The sequence below is a fragment of the Capricornis sumatraensis genome, chromosome 14 (genome assembly GCF_032405125.1).
Source record: "Capricornis sumatraensis isolate serow.1 chromosome 14, serow.2, whole genome shotgun sequence".
NCBI lineage: Eukaryota > Metazoa > Chordata > Mammalia > Artiodactyla > Bovidae > Capricornis > Capricornis sumatraensis.
The window spans coordinates 69,948,127-69,975,686 of record NC_091082.1 but is presented as its reverse complement, the minus strand read 5'-3'; the positions used below and the strand labels follow the sequence as shown (position 1 = coordinate 69,975,686).

General features: G+C 44.0%; 1 protein-coding gene across 3 annotated transcripts in view; it reads right to left on the bottom strand.

Annotated features, from left to right (window-relative positions):
- The window catches only part of CACNA1E (calcium voltage-gated channel subunit alpha1 E), a 333,421-nt gene that overhangs the window by 227,267 nt on the left and 78,594 nt on the right, over positions 1-27,560 (bottom strand). For all 3 annotated transcript variants that reach the window (XM_068985905.1, XM_068985906.1, XM_068985907.1), the window contains exons 4-6: positions 4,517-4,620; positions 3,244-3,396; positions 1,507-1,688 (exon numbers count right to left, since the gene is read on the bottom strand). In XM_068985905.1, coding sequence (XP_068842006.1) covers positions 1,507-1,688; positions 3,244-3,396; positions 4,517-4,620 — 439 coding nt within the window. The remainder of the gene's footprint in view (positions 1-1,506; positions 1,689-3,243; positions 3,397-4,516; positions 4,621-27,560) is intronic.

The window sequence follows — 27,560 nt, the reverse complement described above, 5'->3', positions numbered from 1 at the left end:
AGAGTGTTCTCAAGGTTTTTCTAGGTCACACACAACCCCTGGGCTTGCCAGGCATACGCTGATCCTTGGGGCTTCTTCATACCGCTCCCAGATGTTCGGCGTGAACAGCCTGCAGCTCTTTTCTGCAAAGCCACACCTGCCTTGCTCATGTGGCACAGGGATGGGTCCAAGTTAATGATGGACATTTACTAAGCACCTATTTGTATGGGCCTTATGCAGACCCTGGCTCTTTCTCCATGAGTCTCTCATGAGACAGCATTTCTTTTCTTTCCAGTACAGATAATGTCCTGAAGTCATTCTAAAGGGGGCTTTTTGTAAATGACCCCATGTCCCATCCATTACGTTTATGTGTATAGAAGAATCAGGTTAGAAGGAATCTGACGGTGCCTTAGGGTAAAGAAGCCTAGGGGAGGGCAAGTGAGATAATGATTGTTCCAATGATATGCCCTAGGGTGGGATGGCTGGGAGGCATAGGAGAGTACAGACCTTTATGAACATCTGTTTACAAAGACAATTTGCTCAAATTGCTTTGCCTCCCTAGGCTCCCCTAAGCATCAAACCACACAACTCCCTACTCCTTCATTTTAGAACTTAGACTCTGCACTATACCTTTCATAACTTATTAAGATCAGACTCTGGGAGGTAAAAGCGACTTCAGTAGTCACCCTAACTTCTGTCCTCATGCAAGGATCCCCAAACATCCCAAACAGGCAGCTAGACACCCTTGTCTTATGCATCAGCTTAGATCCTTCCCAATGTGGCTGATCATAGGAATCACCAGAAGTGTGTGTCAAACATATAGCTCAGCTCACCAATACCACATGAAATCAAATCTCCAAAGGGCCTGTGAATCAGAATTTTTAATAAGCATCCCTAGTGAATCTTACAACTAAGCGTGTTTCTTACATGCATGTAATGCAATGTTTCTTGAGAGTGACTACATATTAGAATCAGCTAGAAAGCCTCAAAAAAAAAAATCAATGACAGGTCTTTACCCCTAGCTATTCCTACTTAATTAGTCTGGAGTACAGCCCAGGCAGTGTAAATTTTTAAAGCTCCCTCCCAACTGATTCCAATGGGCAGCCAAGATTGAGATCTACTGGAATATCTTTCCAGACCAATGGTAAGTTCTTTAAAGACAGCAACCAAGAAGTCTGTAATTCTTGGTACCCCTTACTTACCTCAGAATCCTACCACCACGTCAAACCAGTAGCAAAACATACTCTATAATGGCTGAGCTGATCTGATTTAACTAGCATTGTTCACCCACCAAATATGGCATGCAATTTCCTAACTCTATTAAGAAGCCGTGTGCTTAGCAAGAGGCCAAAAACAGAGGCATAGAAACTTCTAAGCCTTATCATGGTTGAGTCCACACACACACATGCACACCCCCATACACATTTCCAATCTTCCCTTTCCCCCGGCTAACCAACCCCAACCAAGCCAGGAGCCTGATTCCATGATCCTTCCCTTCTGCTCGGGCCCCTCGCCAGCTCTACTCACATTGTACAGCACGGTGGTCCACCCTTCCATGGTGATGCACTGGAAGACAGTCAGCACAGCAAAAAGGATGTTATCAAACTGGGTGATCCCATCATTGGGGCCGATCCAGTCCCGGCATTCATAACCAGCTGGGCAGCCCTGCACGCCACATGGGTGAGGTGGGTCAAATCCTTCTAGAATACCTGCAGACACATTTGGAGGGTGGGGGATAAACCATGTGATGCTTCGCATGAGCTGAAAATAACCCCAGGAGACCACAAGCATGCATTTCTATCTCCCACAAGAGGGTTTATCCTCTTTGTCTCCAGCTCCTACCCATCTCTGGCATCGCTACACCTCACAGCTCACAAACTGTAGTGTGTTCAACCCAGTGTTTCCCAAGCTGCTCTGAAAATGAAGCCTCCTCCACATGTCCCCCCTGCCCCCACTTTCTGCAGGTCACATCTTCTACCATCTCCTGAGCCCCACAGGAATTTACAGGATTGGGTATCACCCAGAAAGGTCTGAGCTGAAGGCAAAATCTTAACTGAATTTCTATCTTTAGACTCCAGGATAGCCCCTCAGTTGTTTCTGGGTTCCCTGGGAACAATTATAAACTACAGTCCCTTTCGTGGGTCTTAACTCCTTGTTTTTTTTTTTTGGCCCAAATTCCTCATTTGGAATAAGACAAAAATTAAAGCAAATCCAACATGGACAGTGTCCTTTAAAGATTCTTTTCATAAAAACATCATGCCTAATTGGGCTCATTCAACCTCTCCCCATCATCCTTCCTCCTAAAGCACTCTACTCAACTTGAACAAACAAGATACAGAGACAAGAATGTAAGATCTCGTCAGTCAGTTTAGTCGCTCAGTCGTGTCCGACTCTTTGCGACCTCATGAATTGCAGCACGCCAGGCCTCCCTGTCCATCACCAGCTCCCGGAGTTCACCCAAACTCATGTCCATTGAGTCGGTGATGCCATCCAGCCATCTCATCCTCTGTCGTCCCCTTCTCCTCCTGCCCCCAATCCCTCCCAGGATCAGAGTCTTTTCCAACGAGTCAACTCTTCACATCAAGTGGCCAAAGTATTGGGGTTTCAGCTTTAGCATCAGTCCTTCCAATGAACACCCAGGACTGATCTCCTTTAGGATGGACCAGTTGGACCTCCTTGGAGTCCAAGGGACTCTCAAGAGTCTTCTCCAACACCACAGTTCAAAAGCATCAATTCTTCGGCAGTATACCTCACTCATTTAACCACTGCCAAGTCATCCTCAGAACTTCCTCAGTTCTTCCACACTATGCATGGATGACAGCAGAAGGGGGGAATGTCATGAGCTTGAGCATGGAGGAAAAACGTTCCCAAGATCTGAAGGTCCCCAGTTCTGACTTCACACTCCTGAGGTCTTTCTGGCTGTGGGCCAAAGGGTCCCCTGTACAAAGGGTAATTTTTCAGGCAAATGGTTTTTGACATGCCTTCTGATAGCCTTCTACCGAGGAATGGGGCAGCTGAGACCTTCTATTTGAAACAGACTATAAACCTAAGAGGTTATTTGCTTTGCAATATCAGTGTGCAATGGGGATCTTTAGGCTGGTTGTACCTCATAAAGCTGATGACTAGGAAGCCTCTGCTTCTAATTCTAGGGTTGGGATAGGACATACTTTGTTTTCCAATTAGTCTCCAAATGCCCTGAAATTACCCCCATGACCATAGGAGAGAGGAAGGGAAGAAGGAGAAGCCAGCAAATCGTGACCCTACCTGAATTATTCATGAAGCAGGCTCGGTGCAACTTTCCACTGTAGAACTCCAAGCCGATGATAGCAAACATCAGGATGGCAAAGAAGAGCAGAAGGCCAATCTGCAGGAGAGGCACCATGGCCTTCATGATGGACTTCAACACAATCTGTAGGCCTGGAAGGAAAGAAAGAGAATGATGAACAGAGCCCTCACTTAGCAGCCCCTGACAGGGCAGGCTGTGTACCCTCTCCTAGGAGAAAGGGCCAAGTCTTTGAGGGAAAAGGACCACCGGTCCTGAGATGAGAAAATGATTCACAAAGGGATAACCAAGACACATCAAGCCAAAGGCTGCCATCACATCCTCGCCTGAGGAATCAACCCCTTGCTCCTCTTCACTTATTCCCGGATCACTCACACGCCTATTACCCTTCCCTTATTCATTTCACTCACATTGTCTTCTGGATTCTTCTTACAGATGAAACCTACTAGAATGTGTTTCTTTCCCAAAGGGAATTAGGCCTTGTCTTACTAGGTTGTAAGTCTGGAAGAACGAGGACAAAGTTCGCCTTCCCCATGACTCTTATCTCAGACCCCGCTCTCCCATTCATTGTCCTAGAAGCACAATTAGTTCAACCACTATTCATAAAATACTGTATCCTTGGACCCGAAACTTGCACTTCTAGGATTCTAGTCTAAGAAAATAATCAGAGATCTGAATAATATTTAAGTCAAAAGACCTTGTTACCACGCTATTTCTATTTAGGAAAAAAAAGAAAGAAAGAAAAAAGCGGGAAATAACCTAAATGAATAGTAATGTAGAAAGGACTACCCAAGTCATGGATGGTATAAGAAAGAATATAAGACAGATTTCAAAGTCATATTTTTGAAGAATTATTAGTGTCCGGAAAATCAAATGTGCATGATAGGATCCAAAATCAAAAATACAGTATGATCCCACATACATTAAAATGCACAGGAAAAAAATGAATGAAAAAATATGCTAAAATGTTAACAAAATTGATTTCTGAGTGACAGCATAATGGGTACTCTTCATTTTCAATTTTGTATTGTTTCCTTTCCACATTTTATGTAAAGATCTTTCATTATCTTTTAAATGTGAAAAAATTTGCTAAATTTTAAAATGGAAGATAATGCCAGATTGCTGTAGGTCCTCTATTTATTAGTGCAGGGGCTTCCTCTCTGGGGAAATTACTTCTTGCTTATCCCTGGATCTGGTTGAGGACACAACAGTAAAGCTCTTAGCAGAAGAGGAAGAGGAAAGATGGGTGCTCACTAGGTATCCCCGACACGAGCTTCAGGGGCCTCAGGACACGCACGGCCCGGAGGGTCCTCAGGTCCACATGGGTGTTGAAGTGGGTTCCCGCAGTAGCCAGGATGCTGCAGATGGAGACACAGAGGGTCAAGGTTACCACAGTTTGGCTTTCTCCCCTAGCTCAATGGTGGGTGGGGGCGGGGGAAGCTGGGTTAGAGAAGGATCAGCCTGGAAAGCGCACAGAGCTGATGCCAGCTGCGTGTGGGCGCACCTGAGCTTGGGTGAATCACCAGTGATTCCAAGTGAGATTAAATTTAGTCGCATCAGGGTTTCACTTTGCAAAGGAGGAAAACTGATCATCACATTGGAATCTTAGTTTCAAGTCATTAGTAAAACATGAGGTCCCCAGCATCTGTCTCATTCTTGCCCCAAAACCATGTTCCCAACCCTCCTCTGACTCTTATCAATTACCTTCCCCTCTTTCCAGACCCAGATGCTGGGACAGATTGAAGGCAAAAGGAGAAGGGGGTGGCACAGGATGAGATGGTTAGATAGCATCACCGACTCAATGAACATGAATTTAAGCAAACTCTGGGAGATAGGGGAGGACAGAGGAGCCTGGCGTGCTGCAGTCCACGGGGCTGCAAAGAGTCGGACACAACTTAGCAACTGAATAACAGCAACTTTCCAATCTATCAAAGCCCTCACATTTTTTATTTAAAATTTTCTTAGATTTCTCTGTTTCCTATCTCCTTCAGGAAATTTTTCTGGATTAACTGCAGTAAAGAAGTAACTCATTCTTCTTTACCTTGACACTTAGAATTTTTACCAAACAAAATCAATCATACTGATGTTTATACTTAGGGAATAGCATCACTGGTCCCCATAGAGTATTTTTATAATTGCCCCCAAATCACTGCCTGAGCTGGATTTGGTTTGTTTCCACTTTTCTACTTCCACAGCCATATGCAGAAACAGACACACACAAAACAAAAATCCATAACAATTCTATTAGATTGTGTACACCAAGTACCTTGTCTTGAGGAGACAATTTATTTCATATAATCCCATGACACTGCAGGCACTTTGGGGAGACAAAGACACTTCAGTATTTATGACAGACACAGCAGAAGACTAAGAATCAGAAGAACTGGGATTCAGTCCTGACTCATGCACTTGAGAGCTGGGTGCCCTGAGGCCAGTCAATCTCTATGAGGCTCACTACCCTCATCTACAAACTGGGGGAGTACCATGGCCTACTTACAAAAATAAATGGCACTGAATATTATGAGTGTTCTCTAAACTAAGAATCTTCCCTGGTGGCTCAGACAGTAAAAGTGTCTGCCTACAATGCAGGAGACCTGGGTTCAATCCCTGGGTTGGGAAGATCCCCTGGAGAAGGAAATGGCACCCCACTCCAGTACTCTATCCTGGAAAATCCCATGGACGGAGAAGCCTGGTAGGCTACAATCCATGGGGTCACAAAGAGTCAGACACGACTGAGCAACTTCACTTTCACTTTTCACTTTCATGCATTGGAGAAGGAAATGGCAACCCACTCCAGTGTTCTTGCCTGGAGAGTCCCAGAGATGGGAGCCTGGTAGGCTGCCGTCTATGGGATCACACAGAGTCGGACACGACTGAAGTGACTTAGCAGCAGTAGTCAGTGTTTCTTGTATGCTGCTGCTGCTGCTAAGTTGCTTCAGTCGTGTCCGACTCTGTACGACCCCACAGATGGCAGCCCACCAGGCTCCCCTGTCCTTGGGACTCTCCAGGCAAGAACACTGGAGTGGGTTGCCATTTCCTTCTCCAATGCAAGAAAGTGAAAGGTGAAAGCGAAGTTGCTCAGTCGTGTCTGACTCTTCACAACCCCTTGGACTGCAGCCTCCTCCGTCCATGGGATTTTCCAGGCAAGAGTACTGGAGTGGGGTGCCATTGCCTTCTCCTTGTATAGGATAGTTCTTTTTCTTCCTTACAACTTCCAGGACAATTTCAGCTATATGGAACTACTGGGGAATGAGTCATTCAGAAAACTGACTTTTCTATACAGTAAAAGGGTGGCAAGAATGGTTTATTTCATTTAATTATTTTAGGTGGAATCTCTCCAAAATATTTCAAGGACTGAAGAAGATACCTTGAAGTTCCTTTAATATGTGAACAAAAGGCTTATGTTGTATTACCTTGAGAATGCACAAATGAGATCAACAGGCACAAATTACACAGATCCAGATTATAATCACGAGTAGTAACTTTGAAACAAGCAGTGCTAGCCAACAAGTGGGCTGCTTTATGTGGTAATGACATCCTAATATTAAAAGTATTCAAGGACAGAGCAGAAGAAGCCTCTTAATGAAGGAAAGAGGGTTCCAACATTGGGTTGAAGGTTATTTAAATAGCCAATAGAGATTTCTTTTAAGATTCTATAACTATGTTGATCCAATCTCAAAATAAGAACTAGAAAGAAAGCTTAGTCTCGAAAGCATCTTAGGAGCTAGGCAAGCTTCACACGTTTTCTCTGTCTTTTCCAACCCAAACTTCCATCAGCTTATCTGAAAATAAGGAGCTTTTGATTCTATCTTCCAAAGCAAAAGAGAGACACTAAGCAGGGGATTGATGCAATTTCTAATAAGTAGGGGAAAAAAAAAAAAAAAACTAGAGAGAGAACAAGGAGAAGGAGAAAAATGGAAAATAGAACTGAAAATCAGGACAGAAGTTTAAAAAAAAATGAAAGGAGAGAAAGAGAAGCTTCAGGGATAGGTATAGTTACAGAGAATCAGAACCCCATGAAAATGGGGTCAGTGCTCCCCTGATCCTGCTCACAGGGAAAGCCCACTGTACTATCAGTCTCTGGAGGGGCACACATGGAGGCTGCTTTCCCTCTGGTTTGCTGTCTTACAAACACAGTGAGTAATCTGCCCCATTCAGAAACCAGGATTCTGTTTCCTAGGATACCCAGATACACACGAGATGCCCTTTCACATCATAAGAAAGGCCGCTGAAAATAGCCTCCTCCCCAACTCTGAGACGAACAAGGGACATGTTGGAACATGGAGGTAGGAAGTCAAGGACACTCTTACAAGGCAAGAAGGCACAGGTATAGAAAGGAAGAAAAAGTGGCAGAGGGAAAGGAGAATGGGAGGATGGGGGCGGCGAGCAGTCAAGGAACACGTGGAGGTGAAAGCAAGAAAGGCGATGAGAAGAAATAAGCGCTGGTGGAGAAGCAGCCATCAGAGAAACAGGGATGATGACGTGGGAAAGGGGAGAAAAGTAAAGCTAACGTCAAAGGGAGAAGCAGCCGGCCATGAGACATGTCCAGGCCCTCTTTACCGAGTGCAGCCCTTGGCTGAACCAAGCTCTCCCCAGGCCTCCAAAACCCTTCATTCTTCAGGCAAGGTCGGTCACCTGTGGACCTGTGCCCCCCTGGCCCTTGAAACTTTCTTCTCTTTCATCCAGTGCAGGAGGGCTTTCAACTGAACCTCTGGCTGATGCACGTTTGCCACTGGCTTTCTCCCAGTATTCAAACCATCCTTGAGGGCAGGGAGCACAATCTGGCTCCCCCATCCATCTGTTAGAAACAACAGCAATGGGCTCCAGAAGATAACTAAGGAAAAGGGCCCTATTCTGAACTCCCACAAAATTCTGTCCCCACCACTGCCACTGCCCTTACCACATCCTAGAGGAAGCCTCTTTTTTCTCACCTGCCTCCCCTCTGAGATCCAGAATACCTCAGCTGGAGACACTGTCTTCCTCATCTCAACATGTCCAACACCCAGCCCAGGGTCTAGCAAGGAAAACGTGCTCAATAAATGCTCAAGGAATTGAACTGCACTGAGGAAATCAATAACCGTGTTAAAACTGAGATCAAATGAACAGAAATACCACAGAAACCCTAGAAGTTATCAATGCAGAGATCAGAGCCAGTTTGCTATGCAAACCCGTGCCTGTTTGAGCATACAGGAGAGCACTGGAAATCTGTCCTCAAGCATTTTAAAGTCTAATGACAAGCTTCCAATGTACTGCTAAGACGCCTTGCTCTCAAACAGACCCCACAGGACAGGATCGGCCCGGCCCTCAGTGGGAGAGTCAGAGATGGAGGACGCCAGGGAGGAAGACTCAAAATTCAAAGACCTGTCTTTTAGCAAAACCCAAGTTCTGAAGGTTACTCAGCTCAACTCTGAGCCTCATCCAGAGGAGGCCTACGCGAGAGGCTCCAGGAAATTTGAACCATAGGAAAAACGTCCTGGCCCTCAGTCTAGCGGAAGGAGACCCACAGAAATGTACTGACTATAATTCACCGCAGAGAGTGTCGTGACACAGGTGTTTACAAAGCGCCATGAGAACGGGTAACTGCGGTGACCAATACAGAGCTTACCATCTGTGAGCACTTTTCAATATGTTATCTCATTAAATCCTCCAAAATATCCTGATGTTACTATCCACTCCATTTCACAGGGGAGGCAACTGAGGCTCAAAGAAAATTAAATTGCTAATAAAAGGCAAGACCAGGCATTAAAGTCAGTTCTCTTGTGAGATCAAAGCCAATAGTTTTCCCTCTCTGCCATTATGCCGGCAGAATCTTCTGGGTCCCTGGCAGCTCCACTGTTCCGTAGTCCAGTGCTTTGCTAAAAATACCAAGGTCACAGAGTTTGGTCCCCAAACAAGCCAGAGAACTTGGCTTCTTTCATTCCAAGGCCACACACTGCTAACTCCCACAGGCTTGACTGCATCACTGTCAGGATCAGCAGGGTATGAGGCTCCTTGAGCCCTAGGTGGTAACTGCTGCAGCAGGTAAACAAACACACAGGACGGGACAGGTGCTTCACAAGGTCAGAGCAAGGGCCCTGAGGAGGAGGATTCCAGTTCCAAATTAATAAACGCTAAGCTCTCCGCCGTCCCAAGAGGCATAGGTGTGCGCTCTTCAGGAGCAGAGACTGTGTTCTTCACTTCTTTTGTCACCATCAGCACAGAACCTGGTGGGGAGCTCTGGACACAGAGGAGGTCTTAATCACTGCTTGATCTCCAAGGCTGAGGATAGTCAGTGAGCTGACAAGCCCCTGACAGCATCAGCACAGACACTGTGCTCGACAGGCTATGAATGTGCCAAAACTGTTTCCTGATGAATGTCAGGGCTCAGCCCTTCCTCGAACATTTTCACTTGTAGGCGTCAGCAGGTAAGAAGAGAGTGGAGGCTGATATGACCCTGAGGGTGTGGTCTGACCTTCACCCAGTGGCACAGCGCAGCAGATGATGGAATGATGCTCTGGACAATCACAACCAAAGGCCCCTTCCCAAGTCACCACCAGAAGATTTCTGCAACCCTGCCTTCCTTGTGGCCACGGGATCTGGGATCTGTCTCAGTCTCCTGGTCAATCCAAGTCCAGCATTCTCTTTGCACATGCGTATTTCACTGTACCCTCCCTGGTGGCTCAGAGGGTAAAGAGTCTGCCTGCAATGAGGGAGACATGGGTTCTGTCCCTGGGTAGAGAAAATCCCCTAGATAAGGGAATGGCAACCCACTCCGGTATTCTTGCCTGGAGAATCCCATGGACAAAGGAGCCTGGAGGGCTGGAGGGCTACAGTCCATAGGGTTACAAAGAGTCAGACACAACTGAGTGACTGATATTTTCACGTTCACTCTCCCATGGCCAAAAGTGCCCCAAGTGAAGTGAAAGTTGCTCAGTTGTGTCCAACTCTTTGTGACCCCATGGACTATACAGTCCCTGGAATTCTCCAGGCCAGAATACTGGAGTGGGTAGCCTCTCCCTTCTCCAGTGGATCTTCCTGACCCAGGTGAAAATGCCCCCAAAACACTGTGCACTAAAAATGACTCGCTGCTTCTCTGAAATTCAAATTTAGGTAGGCATCTCATGTACCTCTCTACTTCAGTGGTGGCGTGAAATGACCAAGTGTGGAGCCTCCTTCTCCAGGTTTGCCTCATCCCTAAACAAACATTCAAGCTCTCTTCTGAGAAGAAACACGAGTGCCAGAGTGTTAGCACCAGGCACAGAATTCCCTCCTGAGCTCCAGAAATTACTGATTTGGGCTCTGACCATATAAGTCACAAGGGAGAACCTCATTAGCATTTGAAAGCCAAGTTGTTCACATGTAGGTAAAAAGACTGATGAATAGTAGCAAAAGGGATTCGGTATTTATCCAGCCCGTATTAAGGGGAGACCAGGAGGAGGCCATTGGAGAAGGAAATGGCAACCCACTCCAGTGTTCTTGCCTGGAGAATCCCAGGGATGGGGGAGCCTGGTGGGCTGCCGTCTATGGGGTCGCACAGAGTCGGACACGACTGAAGCGACTTAGCAGCAGCACCACCACCAGGAGGAGGCCAGAAGGCACAGATTTCAAGTTGGATTCCAACCCAGAGTTGAGTCAGGATATCATTTCCTTGGGAACTCAATAGAAATGAGTTGCTTTGTTCACTTAAAAGTGTTCCCTGGGGGGTTGGCTCCTTCCTCTCTTTTTACTATTTTACCTCCAATGAGGCATCAAAGTCCACCCTACCCTTTCTCTTCTACATCTCTTGGATTTACCTTTTACTCTCCAGGCTCCCTCTTGCCTAGACTGACTTTCTCATGCCATCTCTCCCCTGCCGCAATAAGACCCAGACTTCAGGGCCCAGATGAAATCCTGCCCATCCTTGGAAAAGGCCCACCATCAAAAGAGACTTGAACTAGGATTCTGAGAAAGTTGAGCACATCCTCTCCAGTCATAATGGCTGGTTTTAAATAACAGTTCTCTCACTCACACCAGCTGTCTGGCCTTAAGCAATTGTATCTCTGAGCTTTGGCTTCCTTATCTGTAAAATGGGGCCAGTGCCTCTCTAAGAAGGTTGATCTTTAAAAGAGGTTGCTTGTAGTTCTTCACACAGTGCTGATTTACCACGTAGGGTTCCTGGTTGTAAGCAACAGAAACAAATGTTAGCTTTCTTAAGCAAACAAATCCCAAACAAGTAATACTGAGAAGATATCAGGACCTCACAGAATTGAAGGACTATTGGAAGATCAGGGTGGGAAAACAGAGAAGCAGAAATCTTTGTGTAGTTGGCTGAATAATGCTTCCCAAAGACAACCAGGTCTTGAGATCCAACCAGTCCATTCTGAAGGAGATCAACCCTGGGATTTCTTTGGAAGGAATGACGCTAAAGCTGAAACTCCAGTACTTTGGCCACCTCATGCGAAGAGTTGACTCATTGGAAAAGACTTTGATGCTGGGAGGGATTGGGGGCAGGAGAAGGGGACGACAGAGGATGAGATGGCTGGATGGCATCACTGACTCGGTGGACGTGAATCTGAGTGAACTCTGGGAGTTGGTGATGGACAGGGAGGCCTGGTGTGCTGCGATTCATGGGGTCGAAAAGAGTCAGACACGACTGAGCAACTGAACTGAACTGAATACCTGAAAGGTGTGAATGTTAATATTACCTGATATGACAAAATGGTTTTGCAGATGTGATTAAAGGATTTGAAGATGGGGAGATTATTCTGGATTATCTAAGTAGACCCTAAAAGCAATCATAAGTGCCCTTGAAAGGAGGGAGGCACAGGAAGACTTGACTAGAAAGAAGGCAATACGGAGTGAAGCCAGATGGAAAGAGGGCCTACCAGTCAAAGAGCACAGGAAGTGCAGTTCTAGAAGCTCAGAAAGACAAAGAAATGGATTTTCTCCAGCTTATGATGGGAGCACAGTCCTGCTGATACCATGATTTTGGCCCAGATGATGGGGCCAATCCATGATTTTGGATCTCTGACCTCTGGAACTAAGATCTCTGACCTCTGGAATAAGAAAATTAATGTTTTTTTAAGCCACTAACTTTGTAGTAATTTGTTACAGCAGCAATAGGAAACTAATGCACTGGGCAAAGATCGGAGAGTCCAGGACATCTGATTCCTAGGCCACTGTGGATATTCCTAGCAATACATTAATATCTGCCAGTGAAAAATAATGTCATAAAGTTGCTAGCTTAAAAGCCATGTGGAAAAAAGCAAGTGGTTGAGCTTAAGTCACATGTCCCCTTACACTTTATCTGGCTGCGCAGGGACAGTCCTCCACCACATTCAGGGTGAGAAAGAACCCTAGAAAGAGCACATACAGTAAAATATTCTCCCAAAAGGGAGATGAGGGACCATGGGGGAAGCTGGATATAGGATAACTAAAAAAATTATAATGTCTACTACAGCCTGCTCATAGAATGTATTTAATAGGTGGTACGGAGGAAGAAGAGAAGAAATCTGTTTTCTTACCTATAAAATGAGATGGTCAGATAGAAAACCCTCTTGGACCCTTCTTGCTCTAAAACTTTATGAGTCAAAGCCACCCGTAAGGTGATATACCCCTGCAGTTCACACCAATCTCCCCTTTCTCTGACCATCCAGAAGCCTGCACAACATTTAACACTTAACTGCATACCATTCTTGCATCTTAGAACAAAAGTCTGACCATGAATGATAATGAGCTGGATCCTTAAAATTCAATTCAAAGCCAGCTCCTTGATGGCAGGAACTGCCTTTCATGTTGCCATCTACTATCGTCCTTACCCTAACAATATACACGAGTGGTACCCAAGAAACACCCTAGACTCAGGGATGAAGTGAAAGTGAAAGTCACTCAGTTGTGGCCAACTCTTTGCGACCCCATGGACTCTACAGTCCATGGACTGTAGGCCAGAATACTGAAGTAGGTTGCCATTTCCTTCTCCAGGGGATCTTCCCAACCCAGGGATCGAACCCATCGCAGGTGGATTCTTTACCAGCTGAGCTACCAGGGAAGCCCAGACTCAAGGATAAATGATTCAGGGATGAATTTTTCTTTTTCTTTTTTTTTTAAATCATTTATCATAGTTTTTTGTTTTGTTTTTTTTTTTTTTTACTTAGGGATAAATGAGTACAAATACATCCCCATTGGGATAGATTGGCTGGACTTGCCCATGGAGCTGTGAATGAGTCCACAGGCACTCGTATGTGTAACTGGACATCCATTTAACCACGTGCACATAATGATGATTTATGAAAATCTACTGAATTATACCTGATGCTTGGCTCTCCATTACTTTTAAATAAATTACTGAAAGGTGTGATTTGATCTGGGAACCGATTTCTAAACATATTATTTTTTCAAAAACAAAAAGTCAATGTATATTAAATTACTCACATAGAGACAAGTCTCCCCTCTCCAAAATTCAACTTGATCAAAATATATTTGAGGGAGAAGAGTGAGGTTGGGAAAGAGAAAACAGGTGTCAGGCTTAGCCCAGTTCCCAGACACTGCAAGCTGTCTCTTCATCCTCCCCAGCCCTTATGCTAGGACCCCTTGATCCCATTTAGGCTTAGCTCCACCCCAGAGCCCAGAACCCATCTACAGTCTACTGACATGTATTGAGTGTATACTGGCATTACAAAGAAGGACAGGATAAAGATGGTGGTTGTCTTCGTGAAACTTAATGAAAGAGATAGGTACTAAATAAATCACAATTATGGGAAGGAAAGGAAAAAAGACTTTTCTGCAGAAATGGCATAAGAGCTCAGAGGTGAAGTATGAGTAGGTCAGAGGAAGCAATGGGGGGAGAACACCCAGATACAGGAAAAGGCACGTGCAGAAGGCCTAGGGGAAAAAGGAGATTGTTACACTTGAAAAGCCCAAACAAGGGCTGTTATGGCTGGAACCTAGAGGTCTGGGGAAGAATGGAGAGTGGAAAGGCTGCAGAGAAGGGAAAAAATATCAAATAAAGAAGATTTTATATGGGCTTCCCAGTGGCTCAGCGGCAAAGAATCCACCTACAATGCAGGAGATATGGGTTCAATCCCTGGGTTGGGAAGATCCCCTGGAAGATGAAATAGCAACCCACTCTAGTATTCTTGCCTGGGAAATCCCATGGACAGAGGAGCCTGGTGGGGTCCATGGGGTCACAAAGAGTCAGACACAACTTAGTGACTAAACCACCACCAAACAAGACTTTCTAGGCTATTAAATGTTTGGACCAAGCCTGTCAGTGCTCAAAAGTTCCAAGTTTACATTTGGTGATGGGACATCAGGTTACCCACACTGCTACTCTGAGCTCCAAAGAATTTGATTTAACTGCTGATTCCTCACCTTCTCCCCAGCCCCAGCTACTGTAATTGAGTGTCTACCTTGGTCTCTGTACCTGCATTAAAGCCACCTTCTAGCCCCAGAGGCTTTCCTGGTGGCTCAGATAGTAAAGAATCCATGCACAATGCAGGACACACAGGTTCTATCCCTGGGTCAGGAAGAAGCCCCAGAGGCCCTTCCCAGGCAACAGCTACTATGTGTCTCCCTTGTAATAATCTCCCCAGATAACAGAGATATCCTTAGATATCCTCTGTTCATGCCAACTGGAGAGGCCAGGCCCCTCTCCTGCCCTAGAGAGTATACAGAGATTAGTCCTAGTAAATTATCCACTGTCCTGAGTAGCAACTGGTTCAGGAATGGGTGCGGGAGGGAACTCAGGCCTTCAGTATAGGGAAAACATCCTGTGGGGCTTCATCTGACCCAAGTTCTTAGAACAGAAGTAAAAGCGTAAACAGCAATGAGTTTCAAATCTTTTTTGCCACAGCCTACAGTCGGAAATACATTTTACATCACAAGCCAGGAGGCATATACACTATATAATTGTATAATGCTTCATAAAATAATACTTACCCTTTTTATGTGTAATACACTCATATTTTCTCTTTCATTCTTCCTTTCTCCCTTTTGTTTAATGCTGATTACAATCAACTATCTTGCTTTCATGAAACGCTAAATAGGGTTTGGCCCACAGTTTGAAAAATCCAGATGTAGAGACCAGCCAATACACACGCTCCTTCTCTCTAAGGAGAGGACAAGGTGGACCAACGTGAACTGCCGCTTTAATGCCTTCATTCTTGGTGTTTTCCCAGAACAGTGAAACAGTGTGCCTTGAAAGGCTTAGTGCTTTCTAAGAACTGCAGACACAGCATTCTAGAAGAGACCTTGCTCCTTCCAATGGTCCCTGAAGTAGCACGAGCATCTTGCTGTCCCCAGGAATGGCACTCATAAAGAGGTCACATACATATGCTAACCATAAAATCATCTTGAGGCAGCCATTTTTTTTTTAATTTGGTTGGTCATTCTGGTTGTTTTTCACTTAGGTCAGAGTGGAGCATGGATTTTCTTCTAAGTCTGCAGATAATAAATCATACCCCAAAGCCCTAACATTTCTTAGGAGAATGGGAAGAAGAGCAAGGTCAAGTAGCTTCTTAGCAGTAGAGACGGAGGAACAAGTAGCTCCAGCAGGGAACAAGCAGTTCTGTATTTAATAAAAAGAAGACAACCCTTTCTGGATTTTAAAATAGGATTTCTAATTAAGTTTCATAAGAATCTTAGTAGATATGGAGGAGTCCGAAAATATGACTTCTGATGAACAATAAAATCATAGCCTAAAAATCCTCTTTCCTTTCCCACCAAATAAAGTTCAACGATCAAACCATGTCACACCAAGGAGATGATGGTGTACTGACATTTGAGATCAGATGTCTCAGGAAGTATGCTTTAGGATCAGGTCAGTTCAGCCACTCAGTCATGTCTGACTCTTTGCACTCCCAGGGACTGCAGCACGCTAGGCCTCCCTGTCCATCACCAGCTCCCAAAGCTTCCTCAAACTCATGTCCATCAAATTGGTGATGCCATCCAACCATCTCATCCTCTGTCATCCCCTTCTCTTCCTGCCTTCACTCTTTCCCAGCATCAGGGTCTTTTCTAATGAGTTAGTTCTTCACATCAGGTGGTCAAATACTGGAGCTTCAGCTTCAGCAACAGTCCTTCCAATGAACATTCAGGACTTATTTCCTTTAGGATTGACTGGTTGGATCTTCCTGCAGTTCAAGGGACTCTCAAAAGTCTTCTCCAACAGCACAATTCAAAAGCATCAATTCTTCAGTACTTAGCCTTATGACTACTGGAAAAACCACAGCTTTGACTATGTAGACCTCTGTCAGCAAAGCAATGTCTCTGCTTTTTAATATGCTGTCTAGGTTTGTCATAGCTTTTCTTCCAAGGAGCAAGTGACTTTTAATTTCATGGCTACAGTCACCATCTACAGTGATTTTGGAGCCCAAGAAAATAAAGTCTGTCACTGTTTCCATCTTTTCCCTATCTATTTGCCATGAAGTGATGGGACCAGATGCCATGATCTTTGTTTTCTGCATGTTGAGTTTTAAGCCAGCTTTTTCACTCATCTCTTTCACTTTCATCAAAAAGCTCTTTAGTTCCTCTTTGCTTTCTGCTATAAGGGTGGTATCATCTTCATATCTGAGGTTATTGATATTTTCCTGTCAATCTTGATTTCAGCTTGAGCTCCATCCAGCCCAGCATTTCACATGATGTACTCTGCATATAAGCTAAATAAGCAGGGTGACAATATACAGCCTTGACGTACTCCTTTTCCTATTTGGAACCAGTCTGTTGTTCCATGTCTGGTTTTAAATGTTGCTTCTTGACCTGCATATAGATTTCTCAGGAGGCAGGTAAGGTGGTCTGGGATTCCCATCTCTTTAAGAATTGTCCACAGTTCGCTGTGATCCACACAGTCAAAAGCACTGGTCATAGCAAATACCCTATTCCAACAATGCAAGAAATGACCCTCATGGTCATCATCAGATGGCCAATACCAAAATCAGACTGATTATATTCTTTGCAGCCAAAGATGGAGAAGCTCTATACAGTCAGCAAAAACAAAACTAGGCGCTCCTAGTCTATGGCTCAGATCATGAATTCCTTATTGCAAAATTCAGACTTAAATTGAAGAAAGTAGGGAAAAACACTAGGTTATTAAGGTATAACCTAAACAAAATCCTGTGTTATTATACAATGGAAGTGACAAATAGATTCAAGGGATTAGATCTGACAGAGAGAGTGCCTGAAGAACTACGGTCAGAGGTTCGTAATATTGTACAGGAGGTGGTGATCAAAATTCTCCCCAAGAAAAAGAAATTCAAAGAGGCAAAATGGTTGTCTGAGGAGGCCTTAAAAATAGCTTAGAAAAGAAGAGAAGCAAGAGGCAAAGGAGAAAAAGATATATCCATCTAAATGCAGTATTCCAAAGAAGAGCAAGGAGAGACAAGAAAGCCGTTCTAAGTGATCAATGCAAAGAAATAGAGGAAAACAATAGACTGGGAAAGACCAGAGATCCCTTCAAGGAAATTAGAGATACCAAGGGAACATTTCATGCAAAGATGGGCGCCATACAGGACAGAAACAGTATGGACCTAACAGAAGCAGAAGATATTAAGAAGAGGTGGCAAGAATACACAGAACTATACAAAAAAGATCTTAATGACCCAGACTACATTGTAGGATCCTGGGCAACATTCCTGGCCTCTACCCACTAGATGCTTGTAGCATCCCCTACTCTATCCCCTCTCCTCAAGTTATGACCATTACGAATGTCTCTAAACATCAGCAAATGTCTTCTGAAGGCACCCCTACCTCGGTAGGGTAGTTGAGAACCAGTATCATAAGAGAAACTCTCAGCTAAGCAATAGCCTGTCCAAAGACAATACATGTGCTTCACAACTAATCTCCATCCACTCTTGGAAAAGCACACACAGCCCCTCTCAGGCAGAAATGAACAGTCTTCCAGGATGACCTGTAGCCACTGTCATGATTTTGAGGGACCTCCAGCAGTGATGAAAATTCCCTTCTGCTTTCTTCTTAAAACATCTTCAGTGCTTAGTTGCTCAGTCATGTCTGACTCTTTGAAACCCCATGGACTGCAGCCCACCAGGCTCCTCTGTCCATGGGGATTCTCCAGGCAAGAATACTGGAGTGGGTTGCCATGCCCTCCTCCAGGAGATCTTCCCAACCAGGGATTAAACCCACGTCTCCCGCATTGCAGGTGGATACTTTACTGTCTGAGCCACCAGGGAAGCCCAAAAACATCTCTGAGGTGATGCATAAAACTTACCCCCTGTGGTGTCTCCAAAGGAAGCCTTAATCCAAAAGAGAAATTTCCCCAAATGATGCAAGATGAAGAACACAGTAATGTACAAAGGAGAGTTTTATTTCCTTAACCTTACAGTAGTGGAAACAAAGGTCAAGTTTCTACCAACGGTCCCAGGTTTCTTTCTTTTTTGTAAGAAAGTCCCTGATTTTAACTCAGACACAGCAAGGAGATATGCCAAGTGATAGGCAGCAACTCTATGATTGTCATTTAGGACTAGGTGATGACAATGATGATAAAAGAAAACTGCCTCAGTTCTGTTTCATAGCTTACACAGCCCTGCTCCATAGCAATACCATTATGTCCTATGTTATAAGTTTGAGAATTAAGGCTCACAGAGAGAAACTGGCTAGCCCAAGGTCACTAAGGTAGTATTGTGAATGGTCAAATTGAGACTCAAACCCAGAAATTTAGATTCCAAATTTGGAGAGCTTTCAGTAGCTACAAAAAATAAGGGCTAATCACTAGAAATAGATCCCAAAGGCACATATATTTGACAAATGTCTTCTCTTGGATGACCACAGAGCTGCCTCTCTGCAGAGCCTTATGGTGTCCTGTGATTGCACCATCATATGAATGTTATCAAAACTGTGCTTCAGAGAGCTGGCAAAGGAGGAGAATTGCTGGAGAGGGAAATCCCACATTATAAGAACTCACTAACATAAATACATGTTCTTTGAGTTGTTTGGCTAGTAGTGGTGAGGGATTTCTGTGGATATACCACCTACACACTTTCTCTCACCAGGTCTCCCGTAGGACCGGGAGTAAGCATCTGTGAGATGGTTAGCCAGAGAGAGAGCCCAGCCGAGGAACAGAACCGAGCTCATTATCCACACAGGGGCCAAGCCTCTAATGTTGGCCTCAGCAGAAGAATGCACTAGCAAACTCCAGTGCTGGGTTACAGACGCCAGCTGTAAAATCCAGCACTGTCCGTACAGAGTGGCTGCCTGTGGTCTTAATGCCTTTCCTTCAACACCATTGCTCTATACCTGTCATTCTTTTCAGAAACAACAATGTTCTTATGTGACATTGCTGGTCGGCTGACAGGGACAGGGAGGCTACTGAGATGTTTAAACTCAGGGCCAGAGTTTGGATGAACTCTTCTGAAGCAGCTATGAAATAAAATATAAGACACAGAACAAAAGGCTGTCCTCATCCGTGTTTGCTCCCACAGAACAAAGCTGGCTCCAGTGAGAGAGAAGAAAGTTGACTCCGCTGATGTAAGAGGAAGGAGGGAATTCTACTGGAGATGGCACCCTGTTCTTGCCGTTCCTGAGTCCCAGGTCTTCCTAATGGTTCTGCAGCGTGGTGGTCCTGTGAGATACTTTTTTTTGAAAAGTCTCTCCTTGCTTACAGCAGTCCAAGTTTGATTTCTGTCACTCACAATGACCCACCCACCTATTCTGTCCAGATTCATACCATCTGGATAAGAAACCAAAGTGAAGAACTTGATATAACTGGCATGGTGAGACAAGAGCCAAGCCATCTATATGAGAAACAAGGAAAAACTCAGAAACATATCCCTGGCATGAGGTTCCATATAGCAATTCGAGGGTGCACAGCTGCTTTCTTGAATGTCACCTTAGCAGGTGGCTTAATCCCTAAGATACCGAAACTCTGCTCTCTCCCCAGCTTTGAAAAGACTGAAAAATTATTCACATTCATGATCCTGGAAAGACTCAGAAGTCTCTTCTCAAGACATCAAACGCTGATGAGTACAGGTTAACCCCGGGTAGAGGGCTGGCTGAAGGATCCTTCAAAGTAGGAGGAAAAGTAAAGCCTAAGTAATAAAACTCTACTTTCTCACAGAGTGTTGGGGTAAGGAGCTTTTTTTTTGTTTTTTGGATGTCCGGGAAGTATTTGGCTGAAAGAATCTGAATTTATAAAATATTCTCAGATCAATGACTCTTTCAGACAAAGCATGGATCCATAAATTTTAGGAAGAAAATATATATTTGTCCATTGTTCCACTTTTCTACTTCTGCCTACAATGGGTAAGAGACGACTTTGTATGACAGGCACAGGCTTTCTGTCTTCTAGGATGACAGGTATTAAAAAAAAATACCTAGATAATTTCCTGTACTTGCATGGAAGACAAACCTACAATTATAGTGCATGATGAAGAGGCAGCCATGAAGTTACTCTAAAATATCAACTGTCGGTAGAGCACCAAATGAACTAAGCTATTTGTCAGAGGAAACAAAATGCTTTTTACTTTTTAGAGTCATTAAACCAAAATTCATTCCAGTACTTCTGAGTCATATCACATCCCATACCACCTATTTGGAATACAATAAAATACAAGCAATTTTAATAATTAAAAAGAAGTGTGCTTATATACAGGAACTCTTTTAATTGTTACCCAAATCTATTTGATAGGGTATGTAAGCACAAACAATATAAGTGGTTTTAATTGCACTTTCATTGTGAATAAACAAAAAGCTGAGTTGTTAGAGGAATCAAGAGGTTGCTCTCCTAGCTGAAGAACTAAGTGGCATGGGCATTTTCTCAGAAAGGAATTTAAAAGAGCACCTTTTTCTATTTATAAGGAACAGTGGAGTGTGTTCATTAATAATGGAGTCTAGACGAAGGAACTGCTGCCCCCTGTACAAGTGCTGACACCCAGGGTCCAAATTTAACTCAATGGCAATGCTCTTTCTTTTCAGCTCTGAAGTTATTTTTACCTTGCCAGCTATGCAAATTAGCTCATGGCCGCCAAGCATGAAAGAAACCAGGCTGAGATTGGTTAATATTTTATGAAAAATGAAAATACTGTAAATCACCATTCCTGGCACTGAGGTTCACACACTCTGTCACTGACCTTATGAAGACAGACCCATGAAAAATTTCTGTGCTACTCTAGCAACTAAAATGGCAAGGAGTGAGACAATTTACAGAAGAAGAAACAGGATGTTTAATGATTATAGGAAAAAGTTCCATGGCATTAGAGTCAAATTCCAATTAAAACAACATGATAGCCTGTTCCACCTATCAAACTGCCACCACTTTCAGAAAGACAGTAAATTGGCTCAACCACTTTGAAAAGCTCATGAAAGATGCATACAGAAGGACATCGACAATGTTCTCTCTTTGATCCAGTGGTTTTAGGAAATTATTTCAAGTACACGCTCCAAACTGAGGGCAAAATTTTACATATAATATTCATTGAAGCACTTTTTATGATAATAAAATATTTAAAAATCACCCACAATTAAATAAAAATTTTAAAAATTAATTAGAAAACTTAAAAATGGTCAAAAGAAGTGAACAGACACTTCACCAAATGGAGATGTGGATGGAAAATAAGCCCGAGAAAAGATGCACTAGGGAAATGCCAATTAAAACCACAATAGTTTTTGCTACACACCTATTAGAAGGCTAAAATAGAGCAGAACAAAACAATAAAAAGCCTGACAGTAGCAAAAGCTGGTAAGAATGTGGAGCAACTAGAACTCTTGTATACTGCTTTGGGACTATAGCTGTTCTGTAAAAAAGTTTGGCAACTGCTTCGAGATAAATATACACTTGCTATATAACCCAGCAATGAACAGTTACTTATCACAGTCAGATTCGTAACTGCCCAAACTGGAAACATTACAAATGTCCCTCAATTGGTAAATAAATAAATTGTGATATATTCATACAATTGAACAGTAGGCGAATAATAAAAAGGAATAAACTCTTAGCATATCCAACAACATGGATAAATCTCAAAAGTATTATGCTAAATACAAGAACCAAGAGTGAAAGGCAACATACTAAATGATTCCACTTATAATATATTTTGGAAAGGCAAAACTATAAGGACACAACAGAGCGGTAATTGTTATGAGCTGGGGATGGGGAGAGAGGATTGACTATAAACAGGCTTAAGGGAAATTTTGGAGAAAAACAAATATTCTATATCTTGATTGTGGTGGTGGTTAGCTGACCACATACATTTGTCAAAACACACAGAACTGTCCACCTAAAAAGGATGGATTTTACTATATGTAAATTATACCTCAGTAAACCTGACTTCAAAACATCTCAGATTCTTTAGTGGCTTTTTTTTTTAATTGTGGTAAAACATACCACAAAGCCTAAAAGATTATGTTAAAGTGCTGCATTTAATATACCAGAAAATTTAGAGATCTCAGCAGTGGCCACAGGACTGGAAAAGGTCAGTGTTCATTCCAATCTCAAAGAAGGGCAATGCCAAAGAATGTTCTAACTACTGTACAATTGCACTCATTTCACAAGCTAGCAAAGTAATGCTCAAAATCCTTCAAGCTACGCTTCAACAGCACATGAACCAAGAACTTCCAGATGTACAAGCTGGATTTAGAAAAGGCAGAGAAACCAGAGATTAAATTGCCAACATCCACTGGGTCATAGAAAAAGCAAGATAATTCCAGAAAAAACATCTACTTCTGCTTCACTGACTATGCTAAAGCCTTTGACTGTGTGGAACACAACAAACTGTGGAAAATTCTAAGAGACAGGAGTACCAGACCACCGTACCTGACTCCTGAGAAACCTGTATGCAGGACAAAAAGCAACAGCTAGAACCAAATATGGAATAATAGACTGGCTCCAAACTGGGAAAGGAGTACATTAAGGCAGTATATTGTCATCCTGCTTATTTAACTTACACGCAGAGTATATCATGTAAAATGCCAGGCTGGATGAAGCTCAAGCTGGAATCAAGATTGCCAGCAGAAATATCAATGACCTCAGAAATGCAGATGACACCACCCTTATAGCAGAAAGTGAAGAGGAATTAAAGAGCCTCTTGATGAAGGTAAAAGAGGAGACTGAAAAAGCGGACTTAAAACTCAAGATTCAAAATATAAAGATCATGGGATCTGTTCCCATCACTTCGTGGCAAATAGATGGGGAAAAGATGGAAGCAGTGACAGACTTTATTTTATTGGGCTTCAAAATTACTGCAGATGGTGACTGCAGCCATGAAATTAAAAGATGCTTGCTCCTGAGAAGAAATGCTATGACCAACCTAGACAGCAGAGACATTACTTTGCCAACAAAGGTCCATCTAGTCAAAGCTGTGTTTTTTCCAGTAGTCATGTACAACTGTGAGAGTTGGACCATAAAGAAGGCTGAGCACCAAAGAATTAATGCTTTTAAAATTGTGGTGCTAGAAAAGACTCTTGAGAGTCCCTTGGACAGCAAGGAGATCCAACCAGTCAATCCTAAAGGAAATCAACCCTGAATATTCACTGGAAAGACTGACACTGAAGCCCTAATACTTTGGCCACCTGATGTGAAGAACTGACTCATTAGAAAAGACCCTGACGCTGGGAAAGACTGAAGGACAACAGAGGACAAGATGGTTGGATGGCGTCACTGACTCAATGGACATGAGTTTGAGCAAACTCCAGGAGACAGTGAAGGATGGGGAAGCCTGGCATACAGCAGTCCACGTGGTCACTGAGAGTCGGACACAATGGAGTAAGTGAACAGCAAAACATACATAATGTGAAATTCACCATCTTAACCATTTTTAAGTGCACAATTCTGTGCCAACAAGTACATTCACACTGCTGTGCAACCATCAGCACCACCCACCCTCATAACTCTTTTCATAAACCTGAAACTGGGCCCATCAGACACCAAGTCTAGACACTACTCTAGATACCTCAAATAAGTGAAATCACAATTTGTCCTTTTGTGACTGGCTTATTTCATTCAGCACAATGTCTTCAAGGTTTGTCTGTTTTGTGGCATGTATTAGGATTTCCTTCCCTTTTAAGGCTGAATAATATTCCATTGTAGGTCTATGCCACATTTTGTTTATCCATTCATCTGTCAATGGACACCTGGATTGCTTCCACTGTTTGGCAATTATAAATAATGCTGCTATGAACACTGGGGTACAAATACCTGTTAAGTTCCTTCTTCCAGTTATTGTGGGTATATACCCATAAGTGGAACTGCTGAATAATAAAGTAATGTTATGCTTAGTTTTTGAGGAACCACCATACCATTTTCCATAGTTGAGTATAGTTCACTCAATGAAATAGCAGACTTTAAAATGCTATTTCTAACAGAAACAGACTCACAGAATTTGAGAACAAACTTAAGATTGCTGGAAGGAAAGAACAGTTAGGGAGTTTGAGATGGGGACATGTACATACTGATATATTTAAAATGGACAACCAATAAGGACCTACTGTACATCACAGGGAGCTCTGCTCAATGCTATGCGGCAGCCTGGATGGGAGGGGAGTTTGGGGGAGAACAGATACATGTATAAGAATGGTTGAGTCCCTTCACTGTTCACCTGAAACTGTCACCAACATTGTTAATCAGCTAAACCCTAATACAAAAATAAAAGTTTTTAAAAAGAACGGAGAAAACTCGTAGAGATATTATCCTCACATCGATTGACTGGTGGTGGTGTTCAGTAGCTAAGTCATGTCCCACACTTTGTAATCTCATGGTCTGTAGCCTACCAGGCTCCTCTGTCCACAGAATTTCCCAGGCAAGAATACTGGAGTGGGTTGCCATTTTCTTCTCCAGGGGATCTTCCTGGAGGATTGAATCCGGCAGGAGGATTCTTTACCACTGAGCCACCAGGGAAGCCCAAGAGATTCATTTCTGTTTCAAGGGCTTTGCTGGTCCTTTGGTTTGGGACTCTCTTCAGTCCGCAGTTCCATGTGACCGCTTTCTTTTCATCATTCAGGTGTCAACTCAAGGGTCACCTCTTTTGTCTTTCTCTAGATATTGCCTTCTACTGATTCCTGTAGCTTTGTCTCCATTAGTATCTTTCTTTCTCTCTATCCTCGCTGCCAATGTGCTCATCATTTCCCCCATCACGACACAGTGGTCTCTCTGCCATCCTGTCCCCTTCTCCCACAATGTTATCTCCAGACCACTGCTAGAATGATCTTTCTAAAACTCAAGTCTAATAGGCATCTTCCCCTTTTAAATCCTCCAATACCTCCACATGGACTTTCAAATATCACCATGATGTAAAGCTTAGCCTGCTCCCACACCTCCCCCATGCCATCCTCCAATCACCTGAACTAATTATGGTTTCTACAGGTGTTCAGGTGCTCACACGTCAGTGCCTCTGTGTGTACTTGGCCTTATCTGAATATAACCTGCTCCTCCAAAACATTTCCCTCAACACTTTGTTTAGCATGAACTTCCTTTAGGCCGTCTTCCCAAATCACCTTTTCCCCCATCTTCTCTCTAATAATTCATCATTCTTATCTGTCTTCCCTATTGGACTGAGTTCTAAGGGCAAGGCCTAAGGGAACATTGTTCCCACACAATACGGAATAAAGTATGTCAGTCTCTTTGGGCTGCTTTGACGTAATACCACAGACTGGGTGGCTCTAAGAACAGAAATTTATTTTTCTCAGTTCTGCAGGCTGGGAAGTCCAAGATCAAGGTGGCAGTTAATTTGGTATCCAGTGAAACATGCTTCCTCGTTTATAGACTGCCATCTTCTGTGCTGTGTCCCCACATGGAGGAAGGGGACAAGAAAGCTGTCTGGGGCCTCTTAATAGGATACTAATCCCATTAGCTAATCACCTCCAAAGGCCCACTTCCAAACATCATCACCTCTGAAATTAGGCTTCAGTATATGAATTGGGGGGTGGGGGGGGGGGGGATGAATGTTCAGTCTATGACACGGCACTTGGCATACAGTAAGTTCTCCACTGGGGCCTTCCCAGATGACTCAGTGGTAAAGAATCTGCGTGCCAGTGCAGGAGACACAGGAGATTCGGATCCCTGGGCCAGGAAGATCCCTTGGAGGAGGAAACTGCAACCCACTCCCGTATTCTTACCTGGAAAATTTCATGGACAGAGGAGCCTGGCGGGCGACAGCCCATGGAGTTGCAAAGAGTCAGACACGACTTAGCAACTGAGCACAAGTTCTCCATAAAGGTATGTCGTAGGGAATAGAATTAGATCAACCTCAGGCTGGAAAAGATCTTGGAAAACATCAAGCCCAATCTCTAAGCCACTATATATGTTCCTGGGCTAGGATCACCCCAGCCTCTCTTTGGACCCTGACAGAGAAGGGCAGCAATGATCTTCCAAGGCAGCCCATCCCTGTCCTTGAGCTTATGCAAAGGAACCCCCTCTTATTGGAGCTGCAAGACTGTCCTTCAAGTGTTCAAAGATAAGCACTCCTGGAATTAACCTCTTCTCCAAGCTAACACCCTTATTTCTTCTCTCATGTCCCTGTAACTTTTTTTGAAGAGCTAAACCCTAGTTATTCTGGACAATTTTACCAGAACCACTCCTTTTTTGCCACTTTAAAGGGAGTGCGCATTTCAAAAACCAGGGCTGAGGGTAAAAGTGGGACCAGTCTGAACCTTGTTTGGGACCTTAAATTCTGGTTACAGCAGGCCCTAGTTAGCTCCGCAGCCTCCTCTCCTGAGACTGGGGAGCCAAGGCTGGTTCTTGAATAGGGAGACCATGTGAGCAAAGCTAGTCTTTGGAAGGGTTGTGCAGCAGGACTTGAGAGAGCAGCCTGAGTGAGCAGGGATGCCTGGGCAGGGGAGCAAGGGGGAGCTCTACTTCCCTACCACGGGAGGCACAGAGGCTCTGACTTTGGTGACAGTAACCAGGGTGAAAAGGAAGTTCCTTATCTCCATCTTCCCAGAATACTCAGCGTGCCGACAAGATGCGTCTGTTCCACATAGTTGTCAGGAAAAGGACTGTTAAAATGCCCAGAACTGTCAAAAAGAATGGAGGCAGCCACTGCATGGCCAAGGGTGACCCCAGGAAGATTAGAGGTGCTGGTGTCACCTTCCAGAGGGGAAAACGAGGGCTCTACAGAAAAATCAGGAGGTGCTCTTGGGCCAAATACAGAGGCTCCCCGGCCATATCTCTCAACTGACCCCACCACACTTGCCATCCGCTCTCTCAACAACCACATCATTGGAGGAGCCTGTATGACATCATCAAAGAAAGCCCTGCTGAAGGCAGATGGGCTGGACTTCAGCAACCAGGGTCACAACCAGGGAGGAGAGTGGTGGGAATGCCAATCCCAATTCCCCGTGAGCTGACCCCACGCACCCCCCAGCCCTCACCAGAGCCCCGGCTCCCAGAGCTGAAGAGGGG